This window comes from Mustela nigripes, chromosome 2, assembly GCF_022355385.1.
Source record: "Mustela nigripes isolate SB6536 chromosome 2, MUSNIG.SB6536, whole genome shotgun sequence".
Lineage (NCBI taxonomy): Eukaryota > Metazoa > Chordata > Mammalia > Carnivora > Mustelidae > Mustela > Mustela nigripes.
Window position 1 is genome coordinate 133,378,447 of NC_081558.1, and position 19,239 is coordinate 133,397,685.

A 19,239-nucleotide genomic window follows, 5' to 3' on the forward strand; every position below is an offset into this window, starting at 1 on the left:
ATGACTTCTAAAGAACTCACAACTTACCCCTACATTCCCTGCCGCATCACTGAGACACATAAAGGCAATTATGATTATCTTAATTTTACAGAGAGACTGGGGCCCAGAAGATTTTGGAACTTGTTCAGGAACATGAAGCAAAATGAATGAATGAATGAATGAATGAATGACTAGAAAAGAATAAAGCTACAACACAATTCAGACCTCCAGATGCTCCCATCCTGGGATTTTTCTCTATTAGAACAATTTTCTACCTACCAATCTTAAATTACTACTCACCTAGAGTAAGCACTTGTAAAAGCCATTTTAATGAGCTTTAAAACCACTTCACAAGTACTTTTTTTATTCTCCACAAAGTCCATGAACTTTTAACAGTATGAGAAGGAAAAAAAAGCATTTGTTACATTGAAAAAAAATTTAGTACCAGCTTCTTTCCTTCCTACAAAAAGACAGATTGTACTGAATTTGCAAAAAAACAATCTGCCTAAAACTCTTTGCCTGAAGACAGACAATGAGAATTCATAAGTACCTTTTATGTAGCCCACACTGTGCTATGGAAATATTAAATAAGTACAAGCGCATTCCCTGCCCTCACCCCACTTACAATTCAGTCAGCCAGCCAACCAGCTCACCAGCCAGCATGCAAGGATCCCCCATTCCAGGCACTGGAGATAAAGAGATGACCGGGGCATGTAGTCCTCATAGTCTAGTAAAGAAACAGACTGTACATGGCTAGTTATAATATGGTGTAAGTGCTGAGACATTGCTCCAATTAAAACACATAAACAAAAGCAATATATTTTCCTCAGGAAGGGTAATTTCCTGAGAATATTCCATAGAAGAGAGACTACAGGAGCTAGGTCCTGAAAGTAACAGGACTTTATCTAGAAGAGAAAGGGCACAAGATCATTTCTAGAAAAAAAAAAAAAAAAAAAGATGAACAAAAGCATGGAATCTTAACAGTGAATGGAATATAGCAGGAGAGTTCAGATTTGCTGCTGGAGAGGTAGAAAAATGAAATCGTGAAGGACTTTCAAGAAATATTTCATATCATAGTAAATGGAGAGCCACTGAAGGGTTTCAAGCAAAGAAATTAATCTGTGATTTTAGAAAGTTAATTCCAAAATCAGGATGGAAGATTGTAAGGTGAAAAGAAGATAGGTTCGTAGGCTATTTCATTAGTCCAAGCAAGATATGGAGAGAATCCATAGTGCTGCCTAATAAAATTTGCTGCCGTGATGGAAATGTTCTCTATCCATGCTGTCCAATGTGGTAGCCATGAGCTACATGTGGCTACTGAGCACTAAATATTTAAATTGCCCCATGTGACTAGTGGCTGCCATATTGGTCAGTACTGAGGCATCTTGAAGTAGCTGGCACTTGAGTTAAGCCTTAAAGCTGGGTGTTTCCAACTGTAGGTTATATCTGGTGTAGCTCGCAATTGGGATATTTTGTAATGACTGAAGAGAATAACATAGAATGCAGTAGAATTAAATCAAATCAAATAGAGCAGAATAGAAAAGAAAGTAGCATGCACTGTAGAGTAATCCTTTGAGAGATTTGTTTCTGTCATAGAGCTGTGTGCATGTGGGTACTCAGGATCATGATGCAAAATATACTTTCCCTCTATATTCTGTTCAAAAATGTTTGAGAGTCACTCCTTTATGAAAGGGTATTATTTAACTATGTTCAAAGTTATTGACAAGATGTTCCCAGAAGAACAGAGTTTAGTTCATTGAAGTTTGAATAGGGAGAACTCTGGACCTTTCAAGACTTTCCTAATTATTATTTTGCCTTCAAAATATTAATAGACCATATTGTTTAGAACAGCTTTAGACTTAGAGAAATATTGAGAAGATAGTACAGAGTTTTCACATGCCCTGCACCCAGTTTCTCCTATTAAGATCTTACATTAGGGGCACCTGGGTGGCTCAGTGGGTTAAAGCCTCTGCCTTCGGCTCAGGTCGTGGTCCCAGGGTCCTGGGATCGAGTCCTGCTCTCTGCTCAGCAGGGAGCCTGCTTGCCACTCTCTCTCTGCCTGCCTCTCTGCCTATTTGTGATCTCTGCCTGTCAAATAAATAAATAATATCTTTTTTTAAAAAAAAAGATCTTACATTAGTATGACATGTGTTACAATTAATGAGTCAATGTTGATACGCTATTAAGTAAAGCCAATACTTTATTCATATTTCCTTAGCTTTTACTTAATATCCTTTTTTTCTATTCCAGGATTCCATCCAGGATAACACATTACATCTAGTTGTCACATTTCCATAGGCTCCTTTGAGCTGTGACAGTTTCTCGCACTTTGCTTGCTTCTGATGACCTTGAGATTTTTAAGGAGTACTGATCAGGTGTTTTGCAGGCACTATTGGAATTTTGTCTGACGTTTTTTTCTCATGATTACACTGAGGTTGTGGGTTATTTGGGGGAAGACTACAGAGGTAAAGTGCCATTTTCATGCCATGATATCATGGATACATACCATCAACAACATTTATCACTATCGATCTTTGCCTTGATCCACTGGCTGGGGTAGTGCTAACCAGTCTTCTCTGCTCTAAATTTACTTTTTTATCCACCCCCCTCCTTGTCAAACAGTACCCTTAGGGAGGAAATCACTCTGCTCCTTTTAAAAATGAATTACCTAGGGACCCCTGGGTGGCTCAGTTAGCTAAGCGGCTGCCTTAGGCTCAGGTCATGATCCCAGGGTCCTGGGATTGAGTCCCGCATTGGGCTCCCTGCTCAGCAAGGAGCCTGCTTCTCCCTGTGCTTCCTGCTTCCCCCTCTGCTTCCTGCTTCCCCGCTTGTGTGCGCGCTCTCTCTCTCTCTGACAAATAAATAAATAAAATCTTTAAGAAAAATAAAAATAAAAATGAATTACTTAATTAAAGGAAGGCTTGAACCTGAATAAATCATATTGAGTTCTTTCCAAAGAAATCTACTTCTGAGTACAGACACAGTCTCTTTTTAGATATAGCATCTCCCTCTGCAGCAGCCGGGACACTTATTTCACATCTCAGATTTTCAGTTTCCAAATATGAAGCAAGCGCGCGCGCACACACACGCACGCACGCACGCTAAGTGATTGATGCAAAGTTCCAAAATAAGTCAGAAAGGAATTAACTAAATCAATTACAGAGCCTTCTGACTTTTTTCCTCAGCCCGATTCTGGCATTTTAGAAGTAAATTTAACCCAAAAATGTGTTAGGGGTTTGTTTTTTGTTTTTTGGGGTTTGTTTTTTTGTTTTGTTTTGTTTTGTTTTGTTTTGTTTTTTGTTTTTTTTTTTTTCTTTGCCCCCAAGAGGGAAGATTGATTTTTAGCTAATGTTTAGAAAGGGAAATCTCACACTGAGAAAATCCGGTAATTTGGAGTACCTTCTTTAGGTGGAGGAGGGTTGCAAGATCAGGCCCCTGCAATTTCCGCAAGGTCAGTTCCAGCCTGCCCCACCACCTGTTGCTTCCCCCTCAGTGCAGCTGCTAACCTCCTGGCATCATGGACAGAAAACAACACAGAACTTCCTGAGCAAGCCCGGCTTCCTTTCTTTCCTTCCCTCCACATTTCTTTTACAACGCTCGTTCCATGACTCATATACATGGGTTCATGGGAGCACGTGGGGTTTTCTTGTTGCTCTATGTATTCTTTCTTGTCCATACAGGCCGGAACAAAGCCCTGCCCCTGAGTAATGTGGGTCATAAGTCCCAGGTCCTCTCCGTTCATTTTGAGAGAAGAGGTGAAATTTTATCTCCTTCCTCACTGTACAGAAATCTAGTGAGGGGAGGAAAAGTCATCATCTGTTGATAAAAGGGCAATGACATTCTGAAGTAAAAAATAGTCACTAACTCTCCTATCAATTGTAAGATAACTTCTTAGGGGACTTCCAAGCCCTTATTATTTTCCAGGGCCCCAGTGTCCCTCTCCATCACTAGATTCCCTTCAGGATTTAGTCCCTTCCTGTGTCCCCTGGACTCTAATAATCCTTCTCCCTCTTCCTCCCCTCCACTTAGTAACACTCCGCTTTGCCAAGTTGGCTAAAACTATTGATAAAGCCAATTATCAGAGCTTCTCCAATAATCACAACAAACCAATTTATTATTTTGCGCATTGTGGTATGGGTAAAAGTCATGCTAAGATGTGTATCGCAAACAAGAACTTTAATTTTTGCCAGTTCCCAGTACCATTTGCAATAAACAGGCATCCGTATCCTCATTTAGTCGGAGGAGCATCTGATCTGTGGGAATTCAGGGAAGAGCCTTGAGTAAGGGAAGAGTCGAGTCTGGAGAAACAGAGGGTAGGGCTGAGATCTTCCAGATATCCTACACAGCTGATTGCATTGTCCTTGCTCAGCTTGGAGTCCTTTAAGACCACAGAAAACCTGCACTGGAATTTTCCTTTCATTCATCCAGTGTCAATTGCCAAGACACAGAGTGTCCCCCACCGGGTCCAGTCACTTCAATTCAGTTTGACAAACCAACTTCAGTGTTAACCAATTTAATATCAATTTGATGTCAGCCCCATAGACTTGGTCCTTTTCTTTAAAATGAGTGATTTGGTTTAGGGGATCTCTACAGTCCATCCAGTCAGGAATTAACATTCTAAATTTTACTTTAGCTACTCAATATTTGTGGTAAATATTATCTCTAATGTATGCCGGTGGAATATACTCAGCTGAATTATAATCCTCAAGGGCAATGACGATGGTTACCATGGAATCTCCAGTTCCTAGTGCAATTGCCAGCATGTCAATAATTATTTTCAGCAAACAAAAGGGACAGAGGGAGGGAATAAGGGAAGGCTTTCTCCACTTAGACTCGATCTTCCGATCTATGTGATTCCTCCATACGCAAGCCCATTGAATTGATGCTTTGCTTGCATTTCTGTTAATCCTTCCAACAATTCTAAACAGTAGGGATTATTGTCTCCATTTTACAGGTGAGGAAATTGAGACCCAGCACAATTAAGTAACTGGGCCCGAGTCACACAGGCAGTGTGTGGAAGAGTCAGGACTTGAACCAACGTCTATCTTTATTCCCAAACCCATACGCTGCATTATGCAAATGCAACAAAAGCACTTTCCAAACTATAAAGGATCCTTTGAATATATAAGTTGTTTTGTTGTTGTTGTTATTAGAGAAACTCTGATAAATCAGATCCATTAGGCACCTTAGAATGTTTTCCCACACTGGTCCTCAGGTTTTGTTTTTGTTTTTGTTTTTGTTTTCAGTGTTCTAAAATTCATTGTCTATGCACCACACTCAGTGCTCCATGCAATACCTGCCCTCCTTAATACCCACCACCAGGCTCACCCATTCCCTCAAAACCCCCTCAAAACCCTCCCTTTGTTTCTCAGAGTCCACAGTCTCTTATGGTTTATCTCCCCCTCTGATTTCCCCCAACTCCCTTCTCTCCGTCTCCCAGTGTTCTCCATGTTATTCCTTATACTCCACAAGTAAGTGAAACCATATGATAATTGACTGGAAGAGATTATGCGGAGTGACATAAGTCAAGCAGAGGGAGTCAGTTATCATATGGTCCTCAGGTTTTTAAAGCAATGGCCCAGGGAAAGCCTTTCCTTAGACTTCACCATCCATTCCTCCACGTAACACTGCTGCCCTTTGCTTCACCCCCTGCTTCTTTCTTGGAATTTCACTTGCTTTGTGTTCCATGGGGCCTCCCAGCCCTCCCAGTTCACTCAAGCCGTACCCATCACTCAGCCTCAGCTGTCAGTTGTACCTATGCAGGCTCCCGAAGACACATCACTATCTGCTTAAGCAATGCTGCCCCTAAAAGCACAGCCTCCTTAAAGGTCTAGGAAGGTCTTAAAAATCGTCAAGTTTAGAGAGAAGTTTTTTGTTTTTTTTTTTTTTTTGAAGAGGCAACAAACTACAGTTGCCCTCATTTCCATGTATAGAAATCATCTTTCAAAGCACACAATGGAAAACAAGGAGATCTGTTATGTGCTTGAGTAAAGTTACCATTTTAAGTCCTTTATTTAGCTTTGCCGGGATAGGGCATTAGGTCTTCAAGGAAGTGAGCAAATGAATTCCAAATTTCATTGTGAGAAATTAAGACGTTAAGATGTTTGCTCTCATCCAGTTCTAAGTTACCTATGGGTAATTGATTTCATGGCATTTCTGCCATCTTCTTTCCCCAAATTCAACCTAGTCTCCTAGTTTCCTTCCTAGCATCTTTCCATGTCCTTTCCCCTCATTCCTGACCCCTCATCCACCCCGCATCATCAAACACCCCAAATCTATGTGTTTGTTACATGGTGTACTGTGCTGCCGAGAAAAACATCTCCTGGCTGCAGTGCTATTTTGGGGATGGATTCCTTCTGAAGCCACTGCTGTTCAGAAAAAAAACACACAGTAGTATTCAAAATGTATTTGTTAATGAGTGAATTCTTCTACCCACATTACTCATCTTGAAGACTTTCTCTTTTCTAAATCTTGGATATAGTCCCATAGGAAATTTTTAAATGGGCTCAAAAGGAAGTAGAAATATATTACCTAATCAAATCTAGAACCTAAATATAGTGTTATTCTAACAATAGATTGTAACAGATGGTTTACAATAATAACCAACTCTCTCATCTCACCTTTTCCTTTCTTTAATGTTTTATGAAATATTATCCCATTTTATTCTGTAAAAATGCACACAGATTCTAGAACCTACTATAATTCTATTTACTTTTTTTTTCTGACTGCATTAGTAATATTTTTCTGCTAAAGTGTGGCTGACATACAATGTTATATTAGTTTCAGGTGTACAACACAGTGATACAACACAATCACCAGTGCTCAGCACTATAAGTGTAGTCACCATACAAAGTTACTACAGTTAATCATTGACTGTATTTCTTATGCTGTATTTTCCTCCCCATGACTAATTTATGTATTTACCTTTCCACCCAGGAAACAAATAAACCATCTTTAAAATTGCTTTTCATCAATAAGGGAAAAAAGAACCAAAGTGAGGGGAGAAATCAATGGCTTTTATTGAGTTTTAGGCTTCAGGAGGCTGAAGTGAGATGTAGTGGTACAAACATTTTATTATTGTTGTTGTTATTATTATTATGTTATGTTAATCACCATACAGTACATCATTAGTTTTTGACGTAACGTTCCATGATTCACTGTTTGCATATAACACCCAACGCTCCATGTAATCTGTGCCCTCCTTAATACCCATCACTGGGCTCACCCATCCTCCCACCCCCTTCCCCTCTAAAACCCTCAGTTTGATTCCCAGAGTCCATAGTCTCTCATGCTTTTCTGCCTCCGATTCCCCCCACTTCATTTTTCCCTTCCTTCTCCTAATGTCCTCCATGCTATTCCTTATTATGTTCCACAAATAAGTGAAACCATATGATAATTGACTTTCTCTGCTTGATTTATTTCACTTAGCATAGTCTCCTCCAGTCCTGTCCATGCGGATGCAAAAGTTGGGTATTCATCCTTTCTGACAGCTGAGTAATATTCCATTGTGTATATGGACCACATCTTTATCCATTCGTCTGTTGAAGGGCATCTCATCTCTTTCCACAGTTTGGCTATCATGGACATTGTTGCTACGAACATTGGGGTGCATGTGGCCCTTCTCACTACATCTGTATCTTTGGGGTAAATACTCAGTAGTGCAATTGCTGGGTCATAGGGTAGCTCTATTTCTAATTTTTTGAGGAACTTCCATAGTGTTCTCCAAAGTGGCTGCACCAATTTGCATTCCCACCAACAGTGTAAGAGGGTTCCCCCTTCTTTAGAACCTCTTCAACATTTGTTGTTTCTTACCTTGTCAATTTTTGCCATTCTCACTGGTATAAGGTGATATCTCAATGTGGTTTTGATTTGAATTTCCCTGATGGCTAATAATGATAAACATTTTTTCATGTGTCTGTTAGCCATTTGTATGTCTTAAGACTTTGGAGAAGTATCTGTACATGTCTTCTGCCCTTTTTTTTATTTGATTGTTTTTTGGGATGTTGAGTTTGAGAATTTCTTTATAGATCTTGGATATCAGCCCTTTATCTGTAGTGTCATTTGCAAATATGTTTTCCCATTCCATGGGTTGTCTCTTTGTTTTGTTGACTATTCCCTTTGCTGGACAGAAGCTTTTTATCTTGATGAAGTCCTAAAAGTCCATTTTTGCTTTTGTTTCCCTTGCCTTTGGAGATGTGTCTTGAAAGAAGTTGCTATGGCTGATGTTGAAGAGGTTATTGCCTATGTTCTCCTCTAGAATTTTGATGGATTCCTGCCTCACATTGAGGTCTTTAATCTATTTATAGTTTATCTTTGTGTGTGGTGTAAGAGAATGGTCAGGTTTCATTCTTCTGAATATAGCTGTCCAATTTCCCCAGCAACCATTTATTAAAGAGACTGTCTCTTTTCCACTGGCACAAAAACAGACACATAGATCAATGGAACAGACTAGAGAGCCCAGATATGGATCTTCAACTCTATGGTCAACTAACCTTTAACATATCAAGAAGAAATATCCAATGGTACAAGCACTTTTGCATGTCTGAACTGGCTCCTGAGAGAGTGGGAAGTGACACAGGGGCCTCAGAAAACTGGCAAGGAAAGAAAAGCTTTTAAAATCTCAATTCTTTAAATTATTAGTAGTGTACAACCGAAGTCTTAACAGGTATCCACCTCTGGTGTAATGCGTGTTGGTGTGTTTCAGATCTAATGTTTGCCTGTTTGATTGATGGGTTTTTATAGTTGAAAACAATGAACATTGACTCTCAGGGTTTCTGTGGCTTAGGAATCTGGGCACAACTTAGCTGTGTGCCTCTGGCTCAAGGTCTCTCATAGGATTGCAGTCAAGGTGGCCATCAGGGCTGCTCAAGCAAGAAATTTAATTTTAGAAGAGAAAGCTACACCCAACATTGGGTGTAGAGACTACTTGAAAAAAAAATTAAAAAGAGAAGAGAAAGCTATGACCAGGCAATTAATTATGTATATTTTTAAAAGCTAAAATGTAGAGAGAAAAAGTCAATGATATTTCTAAATAAGTACTTTATCTCATTTATAAAAGTGAAAACAGTATTCAGAATATTTTAAGCATATTTTTGGTAGAAAGTTGATTCTGAATGAGTAACGCCCTTGGGACAGCAGAAGTATAGATTTTTTGAAATGTCTGGTCTTCAAAATCATTTCAACTTGGCTTGAGAATGTAGAGACAGCCACGTGTCCACATGAACTTAATGCCTTATTCTCCTAAATCCACCACAGCCCACTTCACTCATAGGATAAAGCTAAAGTACTTAGCTCATCCAAATAGGCCCAGCAGTGCTTGGCCTAACTCTGGCCATTCCCGTCTCTTAAGTTTTCTCCTACTCCCACTCTCCATCCCCATATATCTATGGCTCCATTCCCTGAGCCCCACAAACATCTGTCAAACCTCTTCCCACCTCTAACTTTTGCACAAACATCGGTTGATCCCTCTCTTGGCCATTCTCCCCACCCCCACACTACCCATTTTATCTGTATGACTTACAGTCATCCCTCAGATCTTATCTCAAGCATCTCTTCCTCCAAGACTTGCTGAGACTGGATCAGGTTTCCCACAGCCTCTCATACAATGCTCTTTTCCTTAAAGGCATAATGTAGTTGATAATTACATATTTGTGTATACCACTTGATTGCTACCTGTCTCCTCAACTGGGCCCAGCTTCCCAAGGGGAGGGTCTGGGCCTGTCTGAGCCATCAGTCTCCCACCTTTTCCTACAGCCTGGACATGATACCTGATGAATGTTTTCTCACACTCTGGAATGGTTACCCAGTGCCACCCTGAACCCTATCTAGATAATGAAGAAGAAGCAAATATGGGTAGCCATGAGTGAGATATTTAATGATTAAGGTTAGTTTGAAATATATAGTTGTCTAGTAGGACAGTCTAAAATCTCAAATAGTGATACCTCCTAATTGTCTCCATTTCGGTCTATCAGTGGAAAATGTTGGTTGCTTAGATAATATTGCTCACTGAAATGACCACTTCTGTCATTCATTCCCTCTGAGACCTAACTCTATTGGCCTTGCTCTTTCTCTGCAACCAGATCTAGGACTTAAAAAGAATGTTGAAGTGACTTCTTAATCAAGGTCCACTTACCAGGACAAGGCATTTCAATCCAATTATGTTGTTCCCACTCTGGCTTCTAGGACAGTTGGGAGACTGACTTTTCACAACGACTTCAGTTTGTATTGTCTACTTATTTGGATTATCCTGGCCATTATTATAGATAATCATAACCTGGTAACACAAAGACTTTTCATTTTAAGTTTTTGTGGAAATTACCCTTATCAGAAAGAGTTACTTATCAAAACCAAGCTGTCGAAAGTCAACAATAGCTAACCATATCCTACTTAGGTTGGAACTGTCAGTGAGCTATATATTTTTTTTTAAGTTGGTTACTTATCATTCATTTACTCATTCATTCAGTACATATTTACTTATGACCATCTTTGTGGCCAGGGTTTAGGATGATGAAAGTTTTCCCCATATCCTGAGGAGTACATAGTCTAATGGAGCAAAACATCTTATCTTTACTCAAAGAGAATCAAAGAAAAGAGAGATATTTTTAGGTCAGAAGATAGAAATGATCTTCAAAAACTTTAACTGTGATTTGAATAGTAAACATAGTCAAAGTAGACTTTAGGTACCACGATATTCTTAGGAGTAAGTAGAAGGGGCACAAAGATCAGCTTATATTCCCATAGTGTCTGTGAAAGTTTACGGAATCTTCCCAAGAACCTTTTTAAGAAATAACAGATGCCCTTCTTTCTAGGAAGTTTTACATGCATGTGATTGTAAGTGTAATTCTAACTGGGGACCAACAAACATTTTTATAAGTTTTCATAAATTCTCTACCCAAAACCCAAATGATCACCCAACTTTGCGCTTCCCATTTGTTTCAGAGGTCCCCAAGACCTCCCACATACCCAGTGACTCACTAGAAAGACTCACAGAGCTCAATATATATTTACAATTACAGCGGTACTAATAAGGACTGTTACAGTGAAAGGCTGTACAACAGGATCGGCAAAGAAGAAAGATACAGATAGAATTGGAAAAAATCCATTTGCAGGCTTCCGATGCTCTCTGCCTCCCATGAGTGGACAGACCAAGTGTGCTGCTTTCTCCACTAGCAAAAAGTACAGTGATACATATGCAATATTTCAACCCAGAGAAGCTTATTAGAGACTCAGCCTCAAGATTCTTACTCAGGCTGGTTCTGTGGATACCCTCTGCCTAACGATCACCAAAATTTCAGTCTTCCAAAATAAATCATGTATTCCCCAAAATTATGGTGTTTGCACAGTTTAGGCATAGTGAATCATCCTTATCCATTAGGGAGTAGAGAGAACATTCCAAAAGCCAAGTTCCCGGATGCCAGCCGAGGGCCAAAAACTTGCAAGCAGACCCTTATAAAGATAGCATCCTCAGGCTTGCTGTTATTAACTCTTTTCTGCACACCATTCTTTAAATCTTCTTCCAGAATACATGTTGTAGGAAACAGAATATTCACACTTCTCACTCTTTATATACTTAGCTAAAGAATATGTGGTTAGCCTTGATTTTTAGGTATTTTCACTAGACTATCCACCAACAAATTATCATTTTTAGATAAATATTACTATTATTAATAATATTGCTCCCATTAATCCTATAGTAATTATTATTCATAGCGGCAATATTATGAGCTCCTATGATTAATATACTGTGAATTATTTCTATATAATATTCATATAGACAATCCATCCAGTGGTCATTGACATTCTTTGAAAGGTTTTAACCTGCTGAGATCATGAAACTCTAAGGAGAGTTTGTGTTTGGTTCCTCATTTTATTTTTCTTCTGATCTGTTAACAGGACAGACTTTCCGCAGCTTGAAGGAGCCAACCATGGATTTCAAGCATGTGAAAGACTACTTCTCCTGGCTCTACTATCAATACCAAATCATTAGCTGCTGTGCTGTCCTGGAGCCCTGGGAGCAATCCATGTTCAATACCATCTTACTAACCATTGTTGCTATGGTGGTGTACACCGCCTATGTTTTCATCCCAATCCACATTCGTCTGGCTTGGGAATTTTTTTCCAAAATGTGTGGCTATCACAGTACAATTTCTAATTGATCTTGTTTGCGTTCTGTGACTTGGCATCGCCTATGTACATTTTGCTTACAACTTACCGATTTATGTGAATACTGTCTTCTTTCACTATCTGCTCTGAAAAGCTCTCTTCTCTATGCACTCTTATATCTTGCCTGAAATGTGGGATAGATGTCTTTTAGGTTCTTTCATACACTCTACATTGTGCATCAACCATATAACACAAACATCTTACTTCACATGCCAATCATATTCTCTCAACTGAAATCTACAACTTTAGATTTTTTTTTAATCAGGAAATTTCATAGAAAATTTTTCTGAAAAGTAGGCTCATAAGAAACCTACCAGAATCATCTAAAATGCTCCCTTGATACTTATTCTGCACTAAAGGGTATATTTTTTAAAAAAATTTGTTCATAAGCTCCTGTCAAAAGTATCCTATCCTTGTTTACAACATATAAAAAGACATGAATAAATTATATGGGCCCCGTAAAGTCTTATTTTCTAATAAGTTTCTGATACCTAAAATTCTTTTACTAAAAGTGCAAAAGAATAGGCTGGAGGCAATTATCTCTTTTCAGACATGGTTCATGAATGATTTCAAATGCCTCTAAAAGTCTGGCTTTATAAGAGTTTAAAATCAACAATGTTGATTTTAGATAACCCAGTAAGTATTATAATACAAAAAATATTAAGTGTAAGGAACAAAATATAATCAAAGTAAATTCAGATATTGTGACTTGTGAGGCTGAACCTTGCCTTGCATGATGCTGGGAAGGGAGGGGGGAAGAGAAAAGAAACTGCTTTCTTTCTGTGATTTCACTCAGTGGAGGTGGTGGGGGGAGTACGTATTGGGCTACAGGAAGAAAAGCTAATAAATAGGCTGGAAGTAATATTCTACCAGCAGGAACTCGACAGCTCCAGTTAAATGCTTTGATATAGTGGCTCCTTTGCACAGCAAAAACAAGATTTATTAAATTTCCTTCAAAGTGTTTATCTTAAAAACAAATACAAGTTTTTAATTGTACTGCTGAATCAAATGTGAATGCCAAAGACCAGACCTTACAGTTTGTCTTTCCTTTCAATAAATATTAAAGTTCGTAATTCTGAGGGTAAAAATGTAAATAGTTTTTGGACAATATTTACACCCATGTTTGTGTTATGGAAAAAACATTTCCAAGGAAGGCTAGAGAGAAAGATTTTTGGCATGCCTGATTAATGTGCATGTTTGTTAAAAACAAAATGAAGCAAAACCAAAAACACATGTTTTAAAGATAAACCAGATCTGAACCTGGACTTGTTGATTTTTGCAAAATAAAATTAGGTTTAATTTTGTAAATAAAATATTCACCTCCAGATTTGCTTTTTCCTCATATTGCACTATCTAGGTGCTTCCATCCACATTTGTCCCCAAATTTATCTTTTCTTACTAGTCCATTGGGACAACTGATCTTAAAACAGCAGGATAAAACAAACTTTTATCAAGGGTCTTCTCCATAATGAACCCATTTTCCATGTTGAAGTAAATATTAAGGTCTCCCAGTTACAGGTATGTGGAACTTAGAAAGAGGCATTTCTTGTTCAAGGTCTTTTAGCTCCTAGAGGCAAAGCAAGGAAGCAAATCCAGGGCGGGGCCACTCAGGTCCCAGAAATATGTGCCACATGCAAGCTCGTGGGAGGACAACGTGAGCAAATCAAAGATGATGGGATGGGGTCACAGCCAGTTAGAAAGCAGAACCACATCGATTAAAAGAGGCAAGGGCTCGAGGAGACAGCTGAGGTCAGAGGCACAGAAGCCCAGGTCCCAGTTTCCACATTTGCTGCTTATCCAGGTACTGTGTTCACCCATTTCTATGCTGTCCAGGCCTATATGCCTATTTTGAAAGATTGCTTTCACTTTTAAATATTTAACAGAAGATTTGCAGTTAAGCATGAACTTGGACACATTCCCAGTTCACAATGATTCAACACCCTTATATACATGGACCCCTGCTAAGTACTCTTGGAATCCAATTACAAAGATACTGCCTTGACCTTCTTAAAATCCTCCTTCTAAAAATAAGAGTTAAAATAAATGTGAAGAGACACAGTAAACCTTCATAAAGGATATTGCACAGCACTGTCCTAGGATGTCACTTTGAAGGTAAGCATTTTCTCTGAGGGTTCAACAAATGTAATCAAACATAGTATGGGAGGAAAAAACCTATTTGCACGCAGAAGGGAAGAAATGCCCACCTGTTATGCCTGCTCTGTCAATTTGCTATTAGGCAGAGATGCTCTTTATGGTGACCATCGTTAGCCTAGATAACAAACACTTTTTATATGCTTTTTCTTTTCTTCTGTCATTTGTATATTTCAATGGTGATCATGGAAATTAAAAAAAAAAAAAGTCAAAAGTTTCATGGTTAAAATGGGCTTGCAGGGCACCTGGGTGGCTCAGTCAGTTAAGCATGGGCCTTCCACTCAGGTCATGATCCCAGGGTCCTAGGATTGAGCCCCACATCAGGCTCCCTGCTCAGCTAGAAGCCTGCTTCTCCCTCTCCCTTTGCCCACCACTCTCCCTGCAAGTTCTCTCTCTCTCTCTCTCCATCAAATAAATAAAATCTTTAATAAAATAAAATGGGTTTGCCTTTGTCACTCACCAAATTTGGAATCCTAAAATATTCCTGCCCTGATATTGGTCAAGTCAACAACTGCTTTTACCTATTTGTGCAACAAAAGAATACAAAATACTGAGAAATCAGGCAGTTTTAACACCAAGATAACACTGGTCAGTCTTTGCTAATAAGTTGCGTGTACAAAAAGAAAGAAAGAAAGAAATCACTAGTTCTCATCTTCTATTTCTTTCCTCTTCCATTATTACCATATTTAGATTCTCTCTCTAGCAGAGCATGTGCCCCTGGAAGGCAGGAAATTTGTTCTTATTTCTCAGTCCCCAGTATCTAGCCCAGTGCATAATACAGAGCTTAGCAGGTACACATTCTAGAGCACATCACATAATTGCCCATACCCTGTATCCACACAGAAATAAGGAAGCTCAGTATTTGTATTGGGCCAATCTCAGAATGAACAGCTTCCGTCTACCACCCAAAAGAGTAGCACTCATTCATTCATTCAGCAAACATATTAAAAGCCAACCATGTATTGATAAAGGAATGGAGAGGACAGATATCTGATGAAAAAATCCTAGTAGAAACTACGTGGCAGGTAGTCCCAAGTCTGTGGTAAAATTCTCTTAACTTTACTGCATGTTTGAAAGTTGTTTGTTTTTTGTTTTGTTTGTTTATTTAAAATAGAGAGAGAGGGAGCCAGAGAGAGAGAGAGAGAGAGCCAGAGAGAGAGAGAGAGAGAGAGCCAGAGAGAGAGAGAAAGAGAGCTGAGCATGGGAGAGGAACAGAGGGAAAAGGAGAAGCAGGCTCTCCACTGAGCAGGGAGTCCAATGCAGGACTCGATCCCAGGAACTGGAGATCACAACCTGAGCCGAAGACAAATGCTTAACCAACTGAGTCACCCAGCACCCCTGTTTGAAAGTGTTTATTAAAAAAAAAAAAAAAAAAAAAAAAAGCTGGAGGAAAAGTCTACTATGTTCTAGTCATTGAGCTATTGAGCTGCCACTGGGAAACAAAGATAAATGAGACAGAAACAAGAACATTCCCAAATTCATGAGTCATACAATCTGGTATACAAAAGGACACAAGAAAAAAATAAGCAAACAAAATATTTATGAGTTGTGGTAAGGTCTTATGAAAGGAACAGCAACGTGCTGGAGAGGAAGCAACAGAAAATCAGGGAAGGTAGCGCACTTTGGGGACCCAGTGAGACATAAATCCAAACTTCTCTCACTGTAGGATGGCAGGCAGGAAGATGAGGTGGGAAGGAGGTTATCTCACCCTATAAGAGAGGGACACTGGCTGTTGTGTGAGGGTGGGAGGGAGAGGCAGGGGTCAGAGTGGGGAGACCCCATGCAGGAGAGGGCTGAACTAAGGGGGCAGCAAGAGAAGCAGAGACTCAGATGATCTGATTTGACATATATTGTGGATCTAGAAAGTCAACACATCTTACTTATAGATCAGAGCAAAGGAGTAATTCCATTAAATACTCAAAACCTTTTTCTTTTAAACTCCAAAAGTTTTGGCGTTTTGGTAAAGTTATTTCCGGAGCTGATTATCCTAGGAGAGGTTGAAGGAAGCCAGCTTCATATATTTTTTCTATTTTTCCCACTGTATCTCATCAAGAGTCCTTATACTTCTGACTGGAAAAAGGACTCCATTTTCCACCATGAAACAGAATGTTATTCTCTAGGTACTTTGCATTATCAAAACGGGACTAACCAAATATCAGTAGCATGGTTGTTCCTAGGGATTAAATTATCCCAAGACCAATTCTAGAGCTTGAAAACACTCTGAAAGCAAACTTCAGGGCTCGAGTTCTCTTTGATTCATTACTGAATTATTCTGCTGACAACAGTGAAAGTAATAGTATTGAGAAGATTTAATAGTAGTGTTATCAGAGCACGGCTGACCAATTTTTAATTTCAGTTATTTTTTTTTTTGGAAATTATGAGGAAACAGGAGGCAGAAGGAGTTCCAAAATAAAATTACAGTTGCCTTTACTATAATGGCAAAGCCTATTTCTGTAGCTTTTTTGTGAACAATGATGACGTATTCTATTAACAAAATTCACACTTCTAATCATTTCCAGATGGAATTCAAAACTCAAATTGCTGCTTTTTATTATTGTATTTTTTGTTCCTAACAGAGGGAGCACTTAACCCAGATGTCTGATTGTGGGGGAGGGGAGACTGCAAAATGGAGGAAAGAGTGCCCCAGGTCCCAGCCTCTGCCTGGCGCACACGCGCGTGCGCGCACGCACAGCCACCCCCCACCCCCCCCCCCCCCCCCCCCCCCCCACACACACACACATTAGTGGGTAAATTCCCTGGATGGCAGGCAGCAATAAAGGAGAGCCCCACGTCACCCAGCTTGGACTCCCACTCAGCAAGGAGACTGGAGAAAGGGACAAGGAGGAAGAAGAGTCAGAGATCGGAGGAGGGAAGAAGGAAAATGGAAGGAGGCTTATCCCTTGTTTTCTGAGTTCACAGTGGGAAAGTCCATCTCCAAGTAAAGTGTAATGCCTCTCTTCCACCTTCATCCCTCAAAGAATTTCCCTAATCTCATATATTTTTTCCTAACATGAGCCATATCCAAGTGTTATACATCTTGTTCATATTAATATTTCAGTTTCTTTTGTTAAAATAGTGCACTTTTGCCCATAGTTTAAAAAAAAAAAAATCTTATGAATAATTCAGGCAACTGATCCTCTCTCCGTTCTCCAGTGGGTCTAGTCTTCCTTCCCCTTTGGTCTGGCTTCTAAGTTTCACTCCGTCTCACCCCATCCCAACCCCACTATGTCACTATTTTTCAAAGTTCGATAACCTCCTTAGAAAATTAGGGAATGGACTTGAGTCTCCCCAGAGAGTCTTCAAATTAAAAAGTCTACAGTCTCTGAAATTCTAGTGACTTTCAGCCTCTCAGCTTCCTGAAGCTTTCCCGGGTTACTGATAGGAACCTGACCTTTCTCTGAAATTCCATGACCTCTGTAACCCTCGCACTAACCATCATTGTTATGGGAGAAAGGTAGGACAGTCTATAAATAAAAACAAACAAGCAAACTAACACACAAAATCCCAAAGAGCCATCAGTCAGTGCTTGACCTCCGATTCAGTTGAGAAAAGCTAGCCGGTTGAAGGGGCGGTGGGTTTACAGGAGAGGCCTCCCTGGGGGATTCAGCGTGTAGGTTGCTTCAGTAGCCACGCCTACTCTGCAGCCCCTCCCCCACCCCACCCCCGTGCCTCTTCCGGGCTCAACCCCAGCCTACCCTTCCTTGCAGCCAGAGGAAGGGTTCACTGTCATTCTCAGCAACCTCGGTTTTCACCGCTGGATGAACACAAAGGACTGGGGATAGGAGGACAGGCTCTAAGTAGAATCTACAAAGAGAGAAACGGTTGGGTTCTTTTCCTCCTCTAACTAACTAGTATCCATAGAACCTCTAGTAGCTTATCTTTTACACCTTGTTATGCAAAGGCATTACCATCCTCCCAGCCCGGAATTGTATTTCCCTGAGCCAGAAGGAGTAACTGGCTCCAAAGCAGAGGAAAAAAGGAAAAGTCTATTACCCAGATAGGCATGTTCTGTGTCTCTCTACGACGGTTCCCCCGGAGTCCTGCGCCAGTTGCTTCCAGAGAGCACAGTCCGTGTGTTTTGTATATGTATGTGTTTTGTTTTTTGTGTTTTTGGCTCCATGCAATTTTGTAGAAGATCATTCAATGAGCTGATTGATGAATAAATTAAGTCCTTTTGAAAATTCCGGGTCGGGAAGCATAGAGTCCTATTTCCACACATCACCTGTTCCTAGAGTTTGTATTGAGTGATTCACCTCTAAGGAGAGCTTATAAACTCCGAACGAGTAGGTGAAGGTTTTGAGAAATTACTGACCCTCCCTTAGATTCTCCTACCTGTAACTCCTCTTCCGCCCCTACATTTTTCCTTCACCGCAATCCCGGCATGCTCACTGCAGAAAGAAGGGGGAATTTTAAAGGCTAATCGATGAATTTGCTCCTCAAGACCACAACGTTGGTTCTCATCTGCGGTTATACATTAGAATCACGTGGGGGCTTTAAAAACCACAGGGCCTGGGCCCACCCAAAATATTAAACCAAAATCCCTGAAGGAGATCCCAGCCTGGTAGTTTCAAAAGCTCCCCAGGTGATTCTAATATTCAGTCTAGACTAAGAACCACTGTACTTGGGCTTCACTAAGTGCTAATTAAGTCACTAAAATCCAGGTTAAAGCTGGACACTCCACTGAACTCTCGCCCACTTGCTAGTTTCCCCAAACATGTCTATGACAGGATCAAGCTTCCATGCTTCTCTAGACAAGTCTTAATCGTAACAAATATCACTTCCCTACAGGTTTTCTGTCAAAGTACTTAAACACTCCCTTAAGAGCTTAAAGTGCTAAAGAGTTAAGAACATCACACTCCCTGCCAGATTCCTCTCCACCTAATGATGTCTTCAATCATTTCAGCATGCATCATTTAAGAGTAGTAAAATATCACAATTTATGCTTCT

At 39.9% G+C, this 19,239-nt stretch overlaps 1 protein-coding gene across 1 annotated transcript in view; it reads left to right on the forward strand.

Moving 5' to 3' along the window:
- Window positions 1–14,691, forward strand: part of SPTSSB (serine palmitoyltransferase small subunit B) — a 33,124-nt gene extending 18,433 nt beyond the window's left edge. Inside the window, exon 3 of the mRNA XM_059391616.1 lies at window positions 11,872–14,691. Coding sequence (XP_059247599.1) covers window positions 11,904–12,134 — 231 coding nt within the window. The 5' untranslated portion in view covers window positions 11,872–11,903 and the 3' untranslated portion in view covers window positions 12,135–14,691. The remainder of the gene's footprint in view (window positions 1–11,871) is intronic.
- Window positions 14,692–19,239: the final 4,548 nt, after the last annotated feature.